A 17,640-nucleotide genomic window follows, 5' to 3' on the forward strand; every position below is an offset into this window, starting at 1 on the left:
TCCGAGATTTAGACGCATGTATCGTAGTGAGACCGATTCAAGACACTTGACTTGGCATGCAGATGAAAGAATTATTGATGGAAAGTTGCGACATCCGGCAGACTCACCACAATGGATGAAAGTTGATACTGATTATCCTGAATTTGGAAAAGAAGCAAGAAACCTTCGGTTGTCATTGTCTACTGATGGAATGAACCCGCATGGTATTCAAAGTATCTCGCATAGCACATGGCCTGTGATTCTTATGATCTATAACCTACCTCCGTGGCTATGTATGAAGCGTAAGTACATGATGTTATCTATGCTAATTTCTGGGCCTAAACAACCAGGGAATGACATAGATGTATACTTGGCACCGTTAATCGAAGATTTAAAGTTTTTGTGGGACAACGGTGTGGAGGTTTACGATGGGTATAGGAAGGAAAGTTTCAACTTGAGGGCGATGTTGTTTGGAACAATTAATGATTTTCCAGCATACGGAAATCTATCCGGGTACAGCAATAAAGGTCAAAAGGCGTGTCCCGTTTGTGAAGATGAAACCGATACGACACGATTGGAGCTTTGTCAGAAGAATGTCTTTCTCGGCCATCGTAGATTCTTAAATTCTAATCATCACTACCGTGGGTGGAGAAAAGCATTCAACGGAAAGGCCGAACATGGTACAGCCCCGCCTTTTTTGTCAGGTGATCAAATTTTTGAAAAGGTGAAAGATGTGAGCACTCAGTTTGGCAAGCCTTTTGCACATTCACTTGTCAAGGGTGGGTGGAAGAAGAAGTCCATTTTTTTTGAACTTCCATATTGGAAGTCGTTGTACGTAAGACATTTCCTGGATGTTATGCATATTGAAAAAAATGTATTTGACAGCGTCATAGGTACGTTACTCAATATACAAGGAAAGTCTAAGGATGGCCTTAACATAAGGAAGGACATGGTAAACATGGGGATGAGAACTGAATTGGGACCCGTGACGAAAGGAAGACGAACATATCTGCCACCTGCTGTTTACACTCTATCTAGAAAGGAGAAGAAAACATTGTGTAAGTTCCTAAGTGAAGTTAAAGTTCCAGAAGGCTACTCTTCAGATATTAGAAGACTTGTGTCCATGAAAGACCTCAAGTTAAAGAGTTTGAAGACGCATGATTGTCATGTTATAATGGAACATTTTTTACCATTAGGTATACGTTCTATTCTGCCAGAAAAAGTAAGAAGCGCAATAACTAAGCTGTGTTTCTTCTTCAGGTCAATTTACAGTAAGGTGGTCGATCCCGCGATCTTACCAACATTGCAAAAAAGAGATAGTTGTTACTTTATGTGATCTTGAAATGTATTTTCCTCCCTCGTTTTTTGACATAATGGTTCATCTAGTCGTTCATCTTGTGAAAGAGACACAATTGTGCGGACCAGCTTATATGAGATGGATGTACCCTGCTGAACGTTATATGAAAATATTAAAAGGGTACGTGAAAAACAGAAGTCGATAATTATCAGCACAACTCATGATTTTTCAGTAGTTATATTCTTGAAGATGTGTGGAAGCGAGTTAGAGCATGAAGGCCTAAGTAGTGGGATATGTGTCAGATCTTTAGAATTTAACCGTTGTCGACGGTTATCTTTGTAATAGTATATAATGCAAGCTTCTACATTGTAGTTGGGGTCGCAAATCCTCATTGATTCTCTATGGAACTAGAGCACCCAAGTCATTAAGCGAAATAGTTTGTAGATATGTGAGTATGTGTCCACCCTTTAAACTTTTCTCAAATATTTTATATTCAAAGCATTTACACTAAATGTCATTTACTTCATTTACTTTGTGTCTTGTCTATTTTCTTTAGCCCAAAGTTTATTGTTTGTTTCCGGTTGTTTATTATTCAAGCGTTATAAACCTAAAACACACATTTTTCTTACTAATCCATTTTTGCACAATATGCCTCCGAGATTTTTCGAGTTAATCTCTTAAGTGAACTAAACCACTACTAAAAATATTACATTTGCTTACAAGATTTTACATCAAGTATAAAGATAACTGATGTGAAAAATATGTCAAAGAATTTTACATCAGGTTTTATAACAAATTGATGTGAAAAAAATTGATTTAGGGATTTTACATCAGGTATTTAATGGAGCTGATGGGAAAAATAACTAAAAAATTAAAAATCCAATACACGGTGGCATTACTGTAAATAAAACTAAATTTTTTATAAAGGCTTTTATATCGGGCCATATAATACCCGATGGGAATAGTATACTAGAATGGGATTTTCCATCGGCCAATACAATACCCGATGGGAAAAGTCTACACGGTGGCATTACTGTAAATAAAACAAAAGTTTTTTATAAAGGCTTTTACATCGGCCTATATAATACCCGATGGGAAAAGTTTGCCAAAAAGGGATTTCCCATCAGCCCATACAAAACCCGATGGGAAAAGTCTACCAGAAAGAGCTTTTCCCATCGGCCCATATATTACCCGATGGGAAAAGTCTCCCACTATTTCCAACTTAGCCCTAGCCTCCTTCACTCACAAAATAAAATTTATTTTTCCTTCTTTGCTTTCTCTGCACGGTACAACTTCACCTTCACCGACCCACTCACCTCCACCTCCTCAAAACCACCTGCGACCGCGTCACACGGCGAAACCACCTGCGACAGCGACCGGTCCTGCCCGCAGCGAAACCAGCGGCGAAATCACCTATTCACGGCGGCGCAACCACGAAACCCTTCACCGACCCACTTCCGGTCCTGCCCGCGGCGAAACCTCCTACCCCACGGCGTCGAAACCACGACAGCTCACCGACCCACTTCCGATTCAGCCTGCCAGCGGAAATTAGGTGCATAACAATTAGTTTATCGCTATATGTATGTTTGTTTTTGAAGTGTTTAGTTATGCCATCTTTAGGGTTTATGAGAGTGGTTTTTGCTTTGCTGTTTTGATATGGATTTTGCATTTTGTGACCTAATTTTCTATTATGTTTTCCACAAACAGCTTTTTCTGCCTTTGCAAGCAGTTAATCCGACTTCTTTTTTACATTAGTGAATACAAGTAACACTATCAGGTTGGTTCTCTTACCTGTTAACTATGAATGTGTGCGGATGCTTCGACAAACTGAAATTGTGTTGATGATTTATTGAGTAAAGTTGTGTTTTAATTTACAAGCCGTGTTAATTTACTGGTTATGTCGGTGTTTGTTGTTTTGGTTTTTGTGAATGAATTTTGTAGACTGATTTTGAATGAAGTTTTGTCGGAATACATGGAACAACACTCTATATATTGTATCAAATACTAGTATGTGCATAATTTAGCATGGAATGCAATTTTACCATGTAGTATTGTTCTTCAGTAGTAGTAATTTGGTGACCATGCTACTGTTGCTTTACCTTACCCTATGATCTCTCTCTCTCTCTCTCTCTCTCTCTCTCTCTCTCTCTCTCTCTCTCTCTCTCTCTCTCAGTTTCATTTAATTGAAGTATATATATATATATATATATATATATATATATATATATAGCTTTTGTACTTATGGTTTGTTTGTTGTTGAATGTGTTTAATTTGTATAAGTTAGTTTTGAATAAATAACAATGAAATTCATTTTATTATATTTGTTTAAGTTTTTCAACTATATGACCTTTTTCTATGAATGTGATTGTTCACCGATCAAAAATAAATTATATATAGCAAAACAAGCTTAAATTATATGTTTATGTATTTTTTAGGTACTTGAAGATACATGGCTGATTGGAGTTCATCTGATTTATAATAAGGTTAGTTTCTTGTTGTGGCCTAACTTGAGTTGAATATTGACATGTTTAAGCTTTCAGACATATGTATTTCTGGGTTTTCTGAATGCGGTGTTTTTCTTTTTAAATTTTAAGTTAACACACATAAATTTTGAGAGCAAAATTACAACTCAACACAGTTAGTTATAAACTTCCCAATCAAAGTTATTATCCAACACTAAATTAGTTATAAATTTTCAAAAAATAATTACAGCAATACACCATCTCATTCATGTTTAAAAGTCTCTCAATTCTAATAAATTTCTTCAAGTCATCAAATCTTTCAATATACCATCTCATTCATGAAATAATTTTATTAGAAATAATGTCTACACCCCCGCCTTTTGGACAAATATTTAATGTCAATTGTAGGCGTCATAATGATTTAATGATTTAATTATTTATGCATTAATTTCGGAACATAGATATGGATCGTAGTTGGATGAGAGCTAATCGATTAAGTGCTGCGTACGAACATGGAGTGATGGAATTTCTACAGCTTGCTGAAAGTAATGCTAAAAAAGATCTTCCTCCTCCTAAAAGTAGTGCTGAAGAAAGTCTTCCTACGCTTATTCTCTGTCCATGTGTTCGTTGTGCAAATCAAGAACCAAAACTTAGTAAGAAAGAAATCATGAATCATCTAATTTGTAAAGGGATTTGTCAAAGTTATACATAATGGATATGGCACAGTGAAGTAGTAGCAACGTCAAATGTGTCCCAAATAGATAATGTTAGTGTAGAAATGGATGATCGTCTAGAAGACATGATGCGTGATATTGGACAAGATTTGTTTAAGAGGGCACATGCGTATGATAGCTTATGCATTGACAAGGATACACCTTTGTACCCGGGATGCACAAATTTTACACGTTTGTCAGTTGTGTTAAAATTGTTCAATCTGAAGGCAATTAACGGGTGGAGTGCTAAAAGTTTTACCGAATTGCTTGAATTGTTGACACAAATGCTTCCAGAAGGTAACGTACTGCCAAGTCGTTATTACGAGGCGAAGAAAATATTGTGTCCGATGGGTTTGGAGTATGAAAAGATACATGCATGCCCTAATGATTGCATATTATACAGAAAAGAGTATGTAAACTATAATCATTGTCCGAAGTGCAAGGCGTCACGCTACAAAAAGAGACATGGTGAATCTAGTGATGATGAGGAAGTCAAAAAGGGTCCTCCTGCGAAAGTGGTATGGTACCTACCGATCATTTCAAGGTTCATGAGATTATTCGCTAATGCAAACGACGCAAAGAATCTTAGATGGCATGCAGAAGAAAGAAAATGTGATGGAAAAATTCGCCATGTAGCTGATTCTTTGCTATGGAAGAAAATTGATTCTTTGTTTCCTAATTTTGGCAAAGAGTCGAGAAACCATAGACTTGGACTTGCTACTGATGGAATGAATCCGTTTAGTAATCTAAATACTAACCATTCTTCTTGGCCTATTCTTCTGATGATTTACAACCTATCTCCTAGGCTATGCATGAAGCGTAAATATATTATGTTATCGATGATGATTTCAGGCCCAAAACAACCAGGAAATGACATAGATGTTTATCTAAGTCCACTGATTGATGATTTAAAAGTGTTGTGGGAGGAAGGGGTGGATGTTTTCGATGCGCATTCTGGTGAATAGTTCAATATGCGTGCCATGTTGTTTTGCACCATCAACGATTTTCCGGCGTATGGCAATTTGTCTGGGTATACAGTTAAAGGGCATAAAGCGTGTCCTATATGTGAAAAAGACACATGTTACAATCAGCTTGAAAAAGGAAAGAAGACTGTTTATCTCGGACATCAAAAATTTCTATCGTTATCATCCATATCGTAGATTGCGGAAAGCTTTTAATGGGAAACAAGAGCATGGTGTTGCTCCAAAGCCCTTAATTGGAGAGGAAGTTTATCAACGACAATAGGGCATTACTGCTGTCTTTGGAAAGTATCAAAAGCGGCCCATTGTGAAAAATATATGGAAAAAGAGGTCGGTTTTCTTCAATCTTCCATATTGGTCTAGTTTTGAGGTAAGACATTGTATTGATGTGATGCACGTGAAGAAAAATGTATGTGATAGTGTAATCGGAACACTTCTCAACATTCAAGGCAAGACAAAGGATGGTATTAATGCTCGTCTAGATTTGGGCGTGATGGGTATACGAGAAGAGCTAACTCCACAATATATAGGTACCAACTATTTGTTCAAATTAAGTTATCCTTACCTTTTGATATTAAAATAGCATGTTCATAACTTTACTTGTTGAAATTCTTGATGATAACATTATGTAGGTAACAAGACGTATTTGCCTCCTGCCTGCTACACTTTGTCGAAAAAAGAGAAAACAAGTTTTTGTGAGTGTTTAGAAAGTATCAAAGTGCCGCATGGTTACTCATCAAATGTCAAGAGGCTTGTATCAGTTAAAGATCTCAAATTAGTTGGCTTAAAATCTCATGACTGTCATGTCTTAATGCAACAACTACTACCAGTGGCTATTCGTGGGATATTGCCTAACAATGTTAGGAAGACTATAACTAGGTTGTGCCTGTTTTTCAATGCAAATTGTTGCAAAGCCATTGATCCATTAAAGTTAGAAGATTTGGAAAATGAGGCTGCAGTTATCTTGTGTCAATTAGAGATGTTTTTTCCTCCTTCATTTTTTGACATTATGGTTCACTTGATTGTTCATCTAGTAAGGGAGATTAGATTATGTGGTCCAATATTTTTACGGTGGATGTATCCAATAGAGCGATACATGAAGATCCTAAAAGGGTATACCAAAAACCCGCACCGTCCGGAAGCATCGATTATTGAGAGGTACATTGCAGAAGAAGCAATTGAGTTTTGTTCTAACTATTTGTCGAAAGTGAATGCTGTAGGGGTTCCCAAGTCTCGTCATGATGGAAGATGTGAGGGTGTGGGTACACAAGGTTTAAAGATCAAGAGCTTAAGTATTGATGTGGTTGTTCAAGCGCATTTGTATATATTGAATAACACGGATGAAGTTCAACCTTACTTATCTGCTCACAAAAGCATCATAAAGAAAAAGTACCCCAAGATGAATGAAAGAGGGTTGTTAAAAGAGCACAATAAGAGTTTCTCTGAGTGGTTTAAAGAAAAAATTGCTGGTGATGATAGTGCTTCAAAAACAATTAAGTGGTTGTCCTATGAGCCTAAATGTAACATAATAACTTGGAGTGGATATGATATTAATAAAACTTCCTTTTATACAAAGTCAAAGGATTATCGTAGTACCACGCAAAATAGTGGGGTTATGATTATGGCCGAGTCCATGCACTTCTCTAGTGCTAAAGATAAAAACCCAGTTATGGCATCTACACCCTTTGGGGTGATTGAAGAGATTTGGGAAGTTGATTATGTTGTGTTTAAAGTTCCTGTATTTAAATGCAAATGGGTTGATATCAATAGTGGTGTAAGAATTGATGAATTTGGAGTTACACTGGTTGATCTTAGCAAGTTAGCTTATGCGGACGAACCTTTCATCATGGCATCTCAAGCAAAACAAGTTTTTTATGTCACAGATCCTTCTAATAAAAGGTGGTCAGTTGTTCTACAAGGAAAGGTGCATGATAGTGATGAAAATCAAGATGCGAATCTTGATATTTCAGAAACTCCTCCTTTCTCAACAAATGTGCCTACCTTCATTGAAGAAAATGTAGAGGATGATGTGCATTCTATTCACATAGATCATGAAGAAGGGATATGGGAGAACTAGTAAGGTGTTTTTTATAAGTTATTTTATGCTTAATTTTATGTGTAATCGTTTTTATCTTGTGCTTAATTTTACGTCTAATTGTTTTTATCTTGTGTTTAACTTGATTTCTAATTATTTTTATTTTGTTTAAACAGATACATGGTTGATTCAACCGACAAGTCCTCTTCATCTGGTAATCCTAATAAAAAAAGAGTTAGAGGTCCAACTTTGATGAAACAAATTGACAAAGTTCATCAAACGGGTGAAAAGATAAAGGTTGAGTTTGATCAAAGAACCTATGAATGTACTGGTGTTGGTAAAAATGCTGCAAATTTTAAGAGTTATATAGCATCTCTTGCTCGGCAGAGATGTTGTATTTTGAAAGATGAGTGAAAGACATAGATAATGGGATAAAAGACTCTATATGGGTTGATGTTCAGGTATTTTAAATTCAACACTTTATTATATTTTATAATCACATATATACTAACAACATATGCCATATATTGCATGTGTAGGCTCATTTCACTATTCCAGATTGGTGTGTTAAAGACAATGATGGTAAAATCAAGGATCCGTTGAAGAAGGAATGGATTAAATATGCAGGAGAGAGATGGAGAGGTTTTAAGACACAACTCACAGACGAATATGTTAATAATCCCAAAAAAGATCTCGCTCCTGCACATGTCAGGTATCCATATATTAAAAAAGAAGTATGGGAAGAGTTTCTGAAGTCTCGAGATACCCCCGAATTTAAGGTTAGTAGGAGTTATATTTGATTTTTTTTAAAAACATTTTTATTATGCTTAGTGATAACTTTATGATTTTATAATTAATAGGAAAAAAGTCGAAAGGGTAGGGAAAATGTGATAACACATATATTTGATAATTGCTATTAAAATCAAATATATGGTGGAAAAACAAGTTTAGCCCGTCGAGCATGTCTATAATTTTTATAATTGTTTATAATTTTAATTTAACAATTTCTATTAACAAATATTATAAAATAAAACATATTATACACCAAAAAACATATTGATTTAATAATTTGATTAGATTTAATTAATTATATTATATTATGTTTGTTAAATTTATGTAGTAATTTAGAAGTTATATGCTATAGCAATTCAAAAGTCATTAAACATATTATCTCTAATGTCTATTCAATTTAAGTCAATATTTTGTCGGCTTGTAAGAAAAATAGGTTCGGCCGTCGGGCATGCTTATAATTTTTAAATTCTTCTATATTGTAAATTTATGGATTCTATTGATATTATATGGTTTTATCATCTAATAAAAAATAAAATAACAATTGTTGAAAATCTTTAAAATTATTATTTTTTTAAAAATGGAATGTGATAATTAAATTGTAAAAATATCATATAAATATAAAATCCATATACTATGAATTTACATATGCAAAAATATTGTATGAATTTATCTATTTTTCTTATAACTTAAAATATTAGGGTTTTTTTTTTTAGACTTTAAAATTTTTAATAAGTCTTTTTTTTTTTTAAACTGAGAAGCAGAGTGCTGCTACCCAAATATATAGATAGGAAGTAAAAAAAGAATACAAAGAAGATACAATCCAATCTGGACTCTCAAGGCTTAGCGAAATATAAACTTAAGAAAGCCAAATTTGTTACAATGAAGATCAGAAACTATTTGCGGCGGAGGATATTTCCACCAATAAATATCATCTAGACTTATGCCAATATTTGCCAAGCTATCAACACAAGTATTTCCCTCTATAAAAATATGAGAGACTAAGAAGTGCATATTCTTTGTAATTGATATACAATTCTGCCAGCGATTTCTTAACTGCCAAGGTAGGATCCTTGAAGGCAAGTTGGACAAGCTGAGAATCTGTTTCAAGCCATAAATTGAACCAACCTTTAGATTAGAAGATTTCAATAGCAAGAATAGCTTCCATCAGCTCAGTAAAGAATGAGGATGAAATTCCTAGGTTAGTAGCAAATCCACCAAGTTAATGAGAGATTTCCAATGAATATATCTATTATTAAACCTCTATTGGTTCCTAGCAAACCAAATGCAATCAATAATATTGATAACTGCGGCTAGCACGACCTTTTGCAACTTAAAATATTAGGTTGTTTCTCAAGTAAAAGTAATTTGTTTCAAATTCGGTATTGTATGACCCGTAAGATGAAATATTGTATTATCATATTTATATACTAACTCTCCATCACCATTATCCATCAACCATCTGTATTATCAGTATTAAAAAACTGATAGGTACGTCAACATTACTGACATCTGAGATTGAACATTTTAAAAATAATAAGTTTTTATTTGAAATAATTTTAATATTTAAAGTAAACTCATAAAAAGATTGTTTGATAAATAATTTATTATTATAGTAATTTTAAAGCATTTAAATTTATATTATTTTGATTATTTTAAAATAATTTGATTTGAAAATTTAGATAGACTGAATCTGAATCTAAAAAAATCAAAAATTTAAATGAAGTTGATAAAGAAACATATCTGAATCTGAATATATCAATAAAAAATGAAGGTAAGAGTTATGAAGAGTTTTTAAATGAAGGTATATGTAGAAAGATGATGATTACGAAAGATAATTGAAACATTAAAAATATAAAGTGGGATTTACTTTTCTCCCAATGACGACTACATAAATGTGGAACAAAATACTATGTTTAGAATACGTATCAGACAAAGCAAAGTCGTTGTATTAGATTTATGGAAGGTTGAATATGGTAATTACACATAAATTTAGATAATCAAAATAAACATCGAGTAATGACAAATTTATCCACAAATTAAAGAAAGGAGATATTTCTATATAAAATTTATTAATTCATATACATATATAATATTTCTAAACAAAACTATAGCATGGTAAGAATTAAACTATTAAATAATAATACCAAAATTTTCATATAAAAAATATTTTTAATATAATTAAAAAATTATTTATTTTTTATATATATTTTAGGAATAAAAATCGGGTAATGAAAATTTTATCTACAAATTGAAATTCATATGAATATAAAATCCATATACTATGAATTTACATATACAGAAATATAGTATGAATTTATCTATTTTTTTTATAACTTAAAATATTAAGTTGTTTTTCAAGGAAAAGTAATTTGTTTCAAATTCAACATTATATGACCCATAAAATGAAATATTGTATTATCATATTTATATACTAATTCTCCATCAACTATTTAAGATATGGTAATAAAAAAAGTAATGCTAATCAGTGTGCCAGAGGCACTAATTAATAGTTTAAAATAAGATATTTTGTTTATTAAATACTTTTATTAAATGTAATGAAAATTAAAATAATTGACTATTATAAGAAATAAAAGATCTGTTTTTCTTAAAAACATTTGTATTCAATGCATTGCAAGTTTAAATAATTTATTTATTTAAAAGATATTTTTTATATTTAGAATCCTTAATTAGTGTCTTGGCACACTACTAAAAAAATCTCTTTTAAACTTAGAATTAGAAAGATGCTTTTTGTGACAATAATTTTCTCAGTTTTTTTTCATTTGCTTTCCCTTTGTGAAAGCACACAAATAGTTGTTACCCAAAAAAAACACACACACAATAATATTTTGAATATAATTATCTCAAGACTTTATGGATAAGAATTAACTAAAGAAGAAAAAAAAAGAAACTGATTCTTTTTATATAACAATTTTGTTTACATCAGTTATTATCTCTCCATCTAAATCTTAGAATATTTAAAAATAATAAATATACTAAAATTTATTTAATTTTTACTTTTTTAAGTCTATCTAATTTTAAATTTAACATCAATTTCACTCACTTTCCTTATACTAAACTTTTTTTATTCAAGTTGGATTTAACTATACATAAATAATAAAAAATTTGACTTGATTATATTAATATTGTAAAAAGCTGATAGATACGTGTATAACCAAAAAATAATAATTTTAATTTCTTAAAATTATATTAAAACGGATTTTAAAAGGTTGTCCGTGGTTTTCTATGGCAGACTAAGTAGACAATAAGATAAAAAATTTACTTTAAAAATATTATAATTATTATTATGGAATATTTTAGGAAATTAAATTAAAAGAAATTGACAAATTAGATAATAAATATTTTACTCTTTATTTGTTCATAGAACAAAGAAAGACACTATAGTATTTGGGAAAGGTGGTATTTTTGGTGTACCTTTGGGGTTGGCACTGAGAGACATAAAGTGTCTTTCTATCTTTTCTACTGAGTTCCGCCATTTTCATGCTTCCATCTTCACACACTACACACAAATGGAGAGTTCTTTACTCTTCTTCTTTCTCTCCTTCACAACTTCACTCGTTCTCCTTCTCCCTTTTACATCTTCTCAGATCATGCAAGGTATCTATCTATCTCATTACTTCTTTGTTTTTTTTATATACTACTATTTCTTTTCATGTCTCCCATGCCCTAAACTGGATGAGAAAAAATCTAAATCCTAAGAACTCTTTATCTTGTTTCATTGAGATACCTCTGCTATAATATAATCAATAATCACTGTTGCTTTGTAGATTAGTGAATGAATTAAAGTAACCAGAAAACTATGATTTATGCTTTGATGTTGTTGATTTAGGGTTGTTTAAATTGACTGCTATGTTGTTGAGTAAGAAATTATGTTATAATGAGCAGGTTTTGTAAGTTTGGACTGTGGAGGGACAGAAAGTTTCACCGATGAAATAGGTCTTGATTGGACTCCTGATAATAAGCTTACATATGGAGAAATAGCCACTATATCTGTTGCGAACGAGACACGAAAGCAATACTCGACGTTACGGTATTTTCCTGCTGATTCTAGGAAATATTGTTACACACTTGATGTTATTAGTAGGACGAGGTATTTGTTAAGGGCGACTTTCTTGTATGGGAACTTTGACAAGAACAATGTTTATCCTAAGTTTGATATTTCTGTTGGAGCTACTCATTGGTCTACTATTGTTATATCGGATGCTGATAGTATAGAAATGAGAGAGCTTATATTTTTGGCTTCGAGTTCAACTGTGAGTGTGTGTTTGTCTAATGCGACAACTGGACAGCCGTTTCTGTCTACGCTTGAGCTTCGACAATTCAACGGTTCGGTTTATTTTACGGAATTTGAGAAACAGTTTTACCTGAGTGTCTCTGCAAGGATCAATTTTGGTGCGGAGAGTGATGCTCCAATCAGGTAGTACCTTCAGCTGTTCTATATGGTGTGGTTTTGAAACAGGTTTCTGTTTTGTAAGAGGCTTACATTTATTTGGTTTCAGGTACCCTGATGATCCTTTTGATAGAATTTGGATGTCGGATTCTGTTAAGAAAGCAAATTATCTTGTTGATGTCGCTGCTGGAACTGAGAAAATTTCTACCAATGAACCAATTTTTGTTAACCGAGATGATATACCACCGATGAAAGTGATGCAGACAGCGGTAGTAGGTACAAATGGATCTTTAACTTACCGGTTGAATTTGGATGGTTTTCCTGGCACTGCTTGGGCAGTCACCTATTTTGCAGAGATTGAAGATTTGCGTCCAACTGAGTCTAGAAAATTCAGGCTGATGCTTCCAGGCCAGCCTGAAATTAGCAAGATCATTGTGAATATTGCCGAAAATGCTCTTGGGAAATATCGCCTTTATGAACCGGGATTTGTCAATCTAACCCTACCTTTTGTGCTTTCCTTTAAATTCGGCAAGACAGCTGATTCGTCCAAGGGGCCTCTCCTTAATGCCATGGAGATAAATAAGTATCTTGAGAAAAATAATGGTTCACCGGATGGTAAGATATGGTTCTTTAGCTTATTTGAGACTGTTGAAAATTCATTTAATAAATATGTTGATTGCAATGCAAAACATTATGAGCTAGACGTTGTTCGATGCAGTAGAAAATTACAATCTATATTTTAGAGGGTTGGTTATTTTGCAGTTGAAGCTATTTCGGGAGTGCTTTCTCGCTATTCTTCAGCAAACTGGACTCAAGAAGGAGGTGATCCATGTCTTCCTGTTTCCTGGTCATGGATCCACTGTAGCTCGGATCCACAACCAAGAATAATTTCAATGTAAAGGTTAATCTTTTTGAGGTTTTAATTATGCCGATGTAGATTCCTTCTCCTTCACCCAAAAGAAAAATGAAAAGCCAATTTACTTGTGATAAAGGAGAAGTGATGTGAGTTATGACTTATAACTGTTACCTTGTGTCCCTTGTGTCCCTTGTGGTTGCAGCTTGTTATCCAGTAAAAACTTGACTGGGAATATTCCTTCAGATATTACCAAATTGGTTGGTCTGGTTGAACTGTAAGTTTCATCTTGAGTTCAACCTTTGTCTCTTGTTTGATCTGTGAATCTTATATTGTGATAGTGGTGTAATTTTATTCATTGGTGTAGATGGCTTGATGGAAATATGTTGACCGGCCCAATACCCGATTTTACTGGTTGCACGGACTTAAAGATCATGTAATCCCTAATTACTTATTTCCCTCATCATGCTATGCAGTAGTATTCGGTTAATTGAATCCTTTTCCTCTTACAGCCATCTTGAAAATAATCAGTTCACCGGTGAGCTCCCAGCCTCCTTGGTGAATCTTCCGAGTTTGAGGGAACTGTAAGTTATTTTGAACAGACATCAATTGTTTACCAAACTGGAAATTAGTATACTTTTGATGCATACAACTTTGATTTTTAGCTTTGATTTTTAGCAATAGGACATGTACTTCACAACTAAATATTACTTGTGTTGCTTCATTCTTTTGTTTTATTTTGTTGTGATGCCTATGCTGTTTGCAGATATGTTCAAAATAATATGCTATCTGGAGCAGTACCGCCAGAGCTTCTAAGCAAGAATTTGGTTTTAAAGTGAGTACGGTTTTTCCTTTCTAACCTAAAAATGAGATGAAACTGTGCAGCTTTATATATTAGAAAATCGAAGAATTTATTGGCCGGTTGCATCTTAGAAAGTGGTTCAAATTAATGTTTTTTAGAGCTTTTTCTTCTGAGCTAATTTTATGATTTTCTCTGAATCATATTTACATGACAACCACTACTTCTTTTTCCGTCATCAGTTACTCCGGAAACATTAACCTACATAAAGGAAGCAAAACAAAGAGCCACATATATATTATTATTGGTTCAGCAGTTGGGGCTTCTGTTCTACTTTTGGCTACTGTTATATCTTGCTTGGTTATGCGTAAAGGCAAGAAAAAATATTATGAGAAAGGTAGGGTTCTAAGCACAATTGTTTCTTTTGCTGTCAGATATTTGTGGCGACCAAACATAATTTACTTGTTTACGTTCTTTATAGACCACATAGTTTCTGTCCCTTCTTGGAAGAGTGATGATCCTGCAGAATCGGCTCACTGCTTCAGCTTAGCTGAAATTGAAAGTGCTACAAACAACTTTGAGAAAAGAATCGGTTCTGGTGGTTTTGGAATTGTATATTATGGAAAACTGAAAGAAGGAAAAGAGATAGCAGTTAAAGTTCTTAGGAATAATTCCTATCAAGGCAAGCGTGAGTTCTCCAATGAGGTAACTTGAATTATACTAACATTTCATATTCCAACATTGCACTATCGTTATTGCTTTGGTTCAATGATCTGATATGATGGTTATATTATATCTTTCTTTGTCCAGGTGACTCTTCTATCAAGAATACATCACAGAAACTTGGTACAACTTCTTGGGTATTGTCGAGAAGAAGATAATAGTATTCTCGTGTACGAGTTCATGCATAATGGCACACTCAAGGAACATCTCTATGGTAAGCCAACTTGATTTAAATTGAAAAGCTGAAGTCAGTATCCTGAAATTTGTCGAACTTCTTGCAGGCCCTTTAGTGCACGGACAAAGTATAAGTTGGATTAAACGCCTTGAGATTGCAGAAGACTCTGCCAAAGGTTTATGTTTTAAACCTAATGAATTATTTAAGATGGTTGAATCAAATGGCCCTTCCCTTATGATAAATGACATGTAATTAACTATAATTCTCATGCTTCTCCAGGAATTGAATACCTTCATACAGGTTGTGTTCCTGTAGTTATTCATAGAGACTTGAAAAGTAGCAATATTCTTCTTGACACACACATGAGAGCCAAGGTTTCAGATTTCGGTCTTTCCAAACTCGCTGTTGATGGAGTCTCCCATGTTTCAAGCATAGTTCGCGGAACAGTAGGATACCTGGATCCTGAGTAAGACTGTTGTCTATTTTCAATGAATATTTGTATTTTAGTAAACCAAAAGTTTATTTTTCTTGTTCACTTTTAATTGACTTATGGTCCAAGTAACCTAAAGTTTGTCTCAATTCTCTCTTTTTCTTTCTATAGGTACTATATTTCCCAACAACTAACTGACAAGAGCGATGTGTATAGCTTTGGTGTAATTCTTCTAGAACTCATATCTGGTCAAGAAGCAATATCAAATGAAAGTTTCGGGATTCATTGCCGAAACATAGTCCAATGGGTGAGTTTTGATTTCTCTGCAATTTGGAGTATTAAAAAGTGAAATTTCTAAAATCCTTTTTAATTTTGTTTGGCATCTATTTCATAGGCAAAATTGCACATTGAGAGTGGGGATATACAAGGCATCATTGATCCCTTACTAGGAAACAACTATGACCTACAATCAATGTGGAAAATAGCAGAGAAAGCATTGATGTGTGTTCAACCTCATGGAGATATGCGTCCATCGATCTCGGAAGTTTTAAAGGAGATCCAAGATGCAATATCTATTGAGAGAGAAGCTGAAACATCGCGAGAATGCAATTCTGATGAGGTTTCAAAAAATTCTTTTCATTCTTCCATGAACATAGGTTCAATGGATCTCGGTAGAGTTGAGAGTTTCCTTTCAATCGATGAATCGATTGCGCAACCTACTGCAAGATAGATTTATTTTCTCTAGTGAAAAAGCACAATGTTTTTCTATTTATTTTTTCCTCGAATTTTATTTATCAGTTCTCCCGTTTTTTGAGTGTTCATATTGTGTATGTTCTTGTTCGAGTTAGTGTTTGATGCTTGTAGGAGCTCAGTTTTCTGCTTTTAAATGATTTTGTTTGCCGTTAACAATGTTTCTAATTTGCTTTATAAATATAAACAATTTGTTTTGAGATATTGTGAAATCTTTTCGTCGTCTTTTTCTTGTAAATGATTATTTGTGAAAGGTTGTTTCAATCCTCATTTTCTTTCTACCAAAATTTGTTTCATGATTAGTTTCTTTTTACACCTAAAACTAAATTGAAGTGTCAATCAGGATTGAAAGTTAGACAATTTTAAAGTTAGATCAAGGTTAGACGAGTGTAACCACAATCGAACATGAGCCAGACGATTTTTTCTCAAGTCTACTAGGATAACTCTAGACTACGTCAATATACACTGAGACATAATAATGAATTTTATGGTCATGTTTCACGTTAATAGTGTCACTAACTGATCTTATCGGAATCAAAAAGTGAAGAGTGATCGGCGGACGTCGTGGATTTGGTGTAGTTAGCAGAGGAGGGGGTGTACTTGCAGACACTCTGATGCCAATGTTAGAATTGGTCGTGGAGGTACAAGAATTATGGCTAAAAAGTGAGAACACCTAACCCTCATGCAAAGGAGAGTATTTATAGTGAGCCTCAAGTGCAGGGCCAATGATATTCATTATGGGCCGAAAGTCCAAGTCCATAATGAATAACTGCCAGGATTTTCCCGTGCACGTGGGGGGTGAGCAGCACGTGCTTCCCATCCCAGGTCATCTGCTTCTTGATCTTTGGAGGCGTGGGCGGAGTTTCCCGTTACGAGAGATGAAATAGTCTTTCTTGCCGCGCAAGTCGTGGGAGACAGTTGATGACGTGTCCTCGGGTGAGGAGTACGTGGGAAATGTGCTCCCCAATAACTCTAATGGATTGGGCCAATGTATTGGGTCATCCTCGACGCTGATGTGGATTCGGCTTTGCCTGACGGTGGGCCAGCTCTAGGCCTAGTTCGAAACACTAACAAAAATAGATGAAGAGTGCGGAACCATGTGCTAAAAAACCTACTCACATAAGGATATAGTCAACTACACTTACCACCACTAAAAGAGAAAACAAATAAAATACCATACATAGCTCTAAAAAATCCCTCTAAAGCCTTGAGTCCTCTTTAAGTAACTTTCATCTTCACTTCGC

The 17,640-nt window shown here is 33.9% G+C and overlaps 1 protein-coding gene across 1 annotated transcript; it reads left to right on the top strand.

Moving 5' to 3' along the window:
- The first annotated feature begins 11,667 nt into the window (after positions 1 to 11,667).
- On the top strand, positions 11,668 to 16,598 carry LOC131629875 (probable LRR receptor-like serine/threonine-protein kinase At1g67720). Its single transcript, XM_058900677.1, has 15 exons — positions 11,668 to 11,873; positions 12,162 to 12,693; positions 12,776 to 13,281; positions 13,429 to 13,561; positions 13,725 to 13,796; positions 13,887 to 13,955; positions 14,032 to 14,103; positions 14,286 to 14,354; positions 14,561 to 14,715; positions 14,800 to 15,023; positions 15,129 to 15,255; positions 15,323 to 15,391; positions 15,496 to 15,682; positions 15,818 to 15,953; positions 16,041 to 16,598. The coding sequence occupies exons 1-15, from the start codon at positions 11,786 to 11,788 to the stop codon at positions 16,374 to 16,376; spliced, it is 2,775 nt and encodes a 924-aa protein (XP_058756660.1). The 5' UTR covers positions 11,668 to 11,785; the 3' UTR covers positions 16,377 to 16,598.
- Positions 16,599 to 17,640: the final 1,042 nt, after the last annotated feature.

The sequence above is a fragment of the Vicia villosa genome, unplaced genomic scaffold (assembly GCF_029867415.1).
Source record: "Vicia villosa cultivar HV-30 ecotype Madison, WI unplaced genomic scaffold, Vvil1.0 ctg.000621F_1_1, whole genome shotgun sequence".
In the NCBI taxonomy this organism is placed as follows: Eukaryota; Viridiplantae; Streptophyta; class Magnoliopsida; order Fabales; family Fabaceae; genus Vicia; species Vicia villosa.

Bases quoted from the DNA above. Each gene is read 5' to 3' on its own strand.
- LOC131629875 (XM_058900677.1), top strand. From the start codon at position 11,786: ATGGAGAGTTCTTTACTCTTCTTCTTTCTCTCCTTCACAACTTCACTC. The intron at 14,716-14,799 runs GTAGGGTTCTAA...CGTTCTTTATAG, and splicing joins GAAAAAATATTATGAGAAAG to ACCACATAGTTTCTGTCCCT. The intron at 15,954-16,040 runs GTGAGTTTTGAT...TCTATTTCATAG, and splicing joins GCCGAAACATAGTCCAATGG to GCAAAATTGCACATTGAGAG.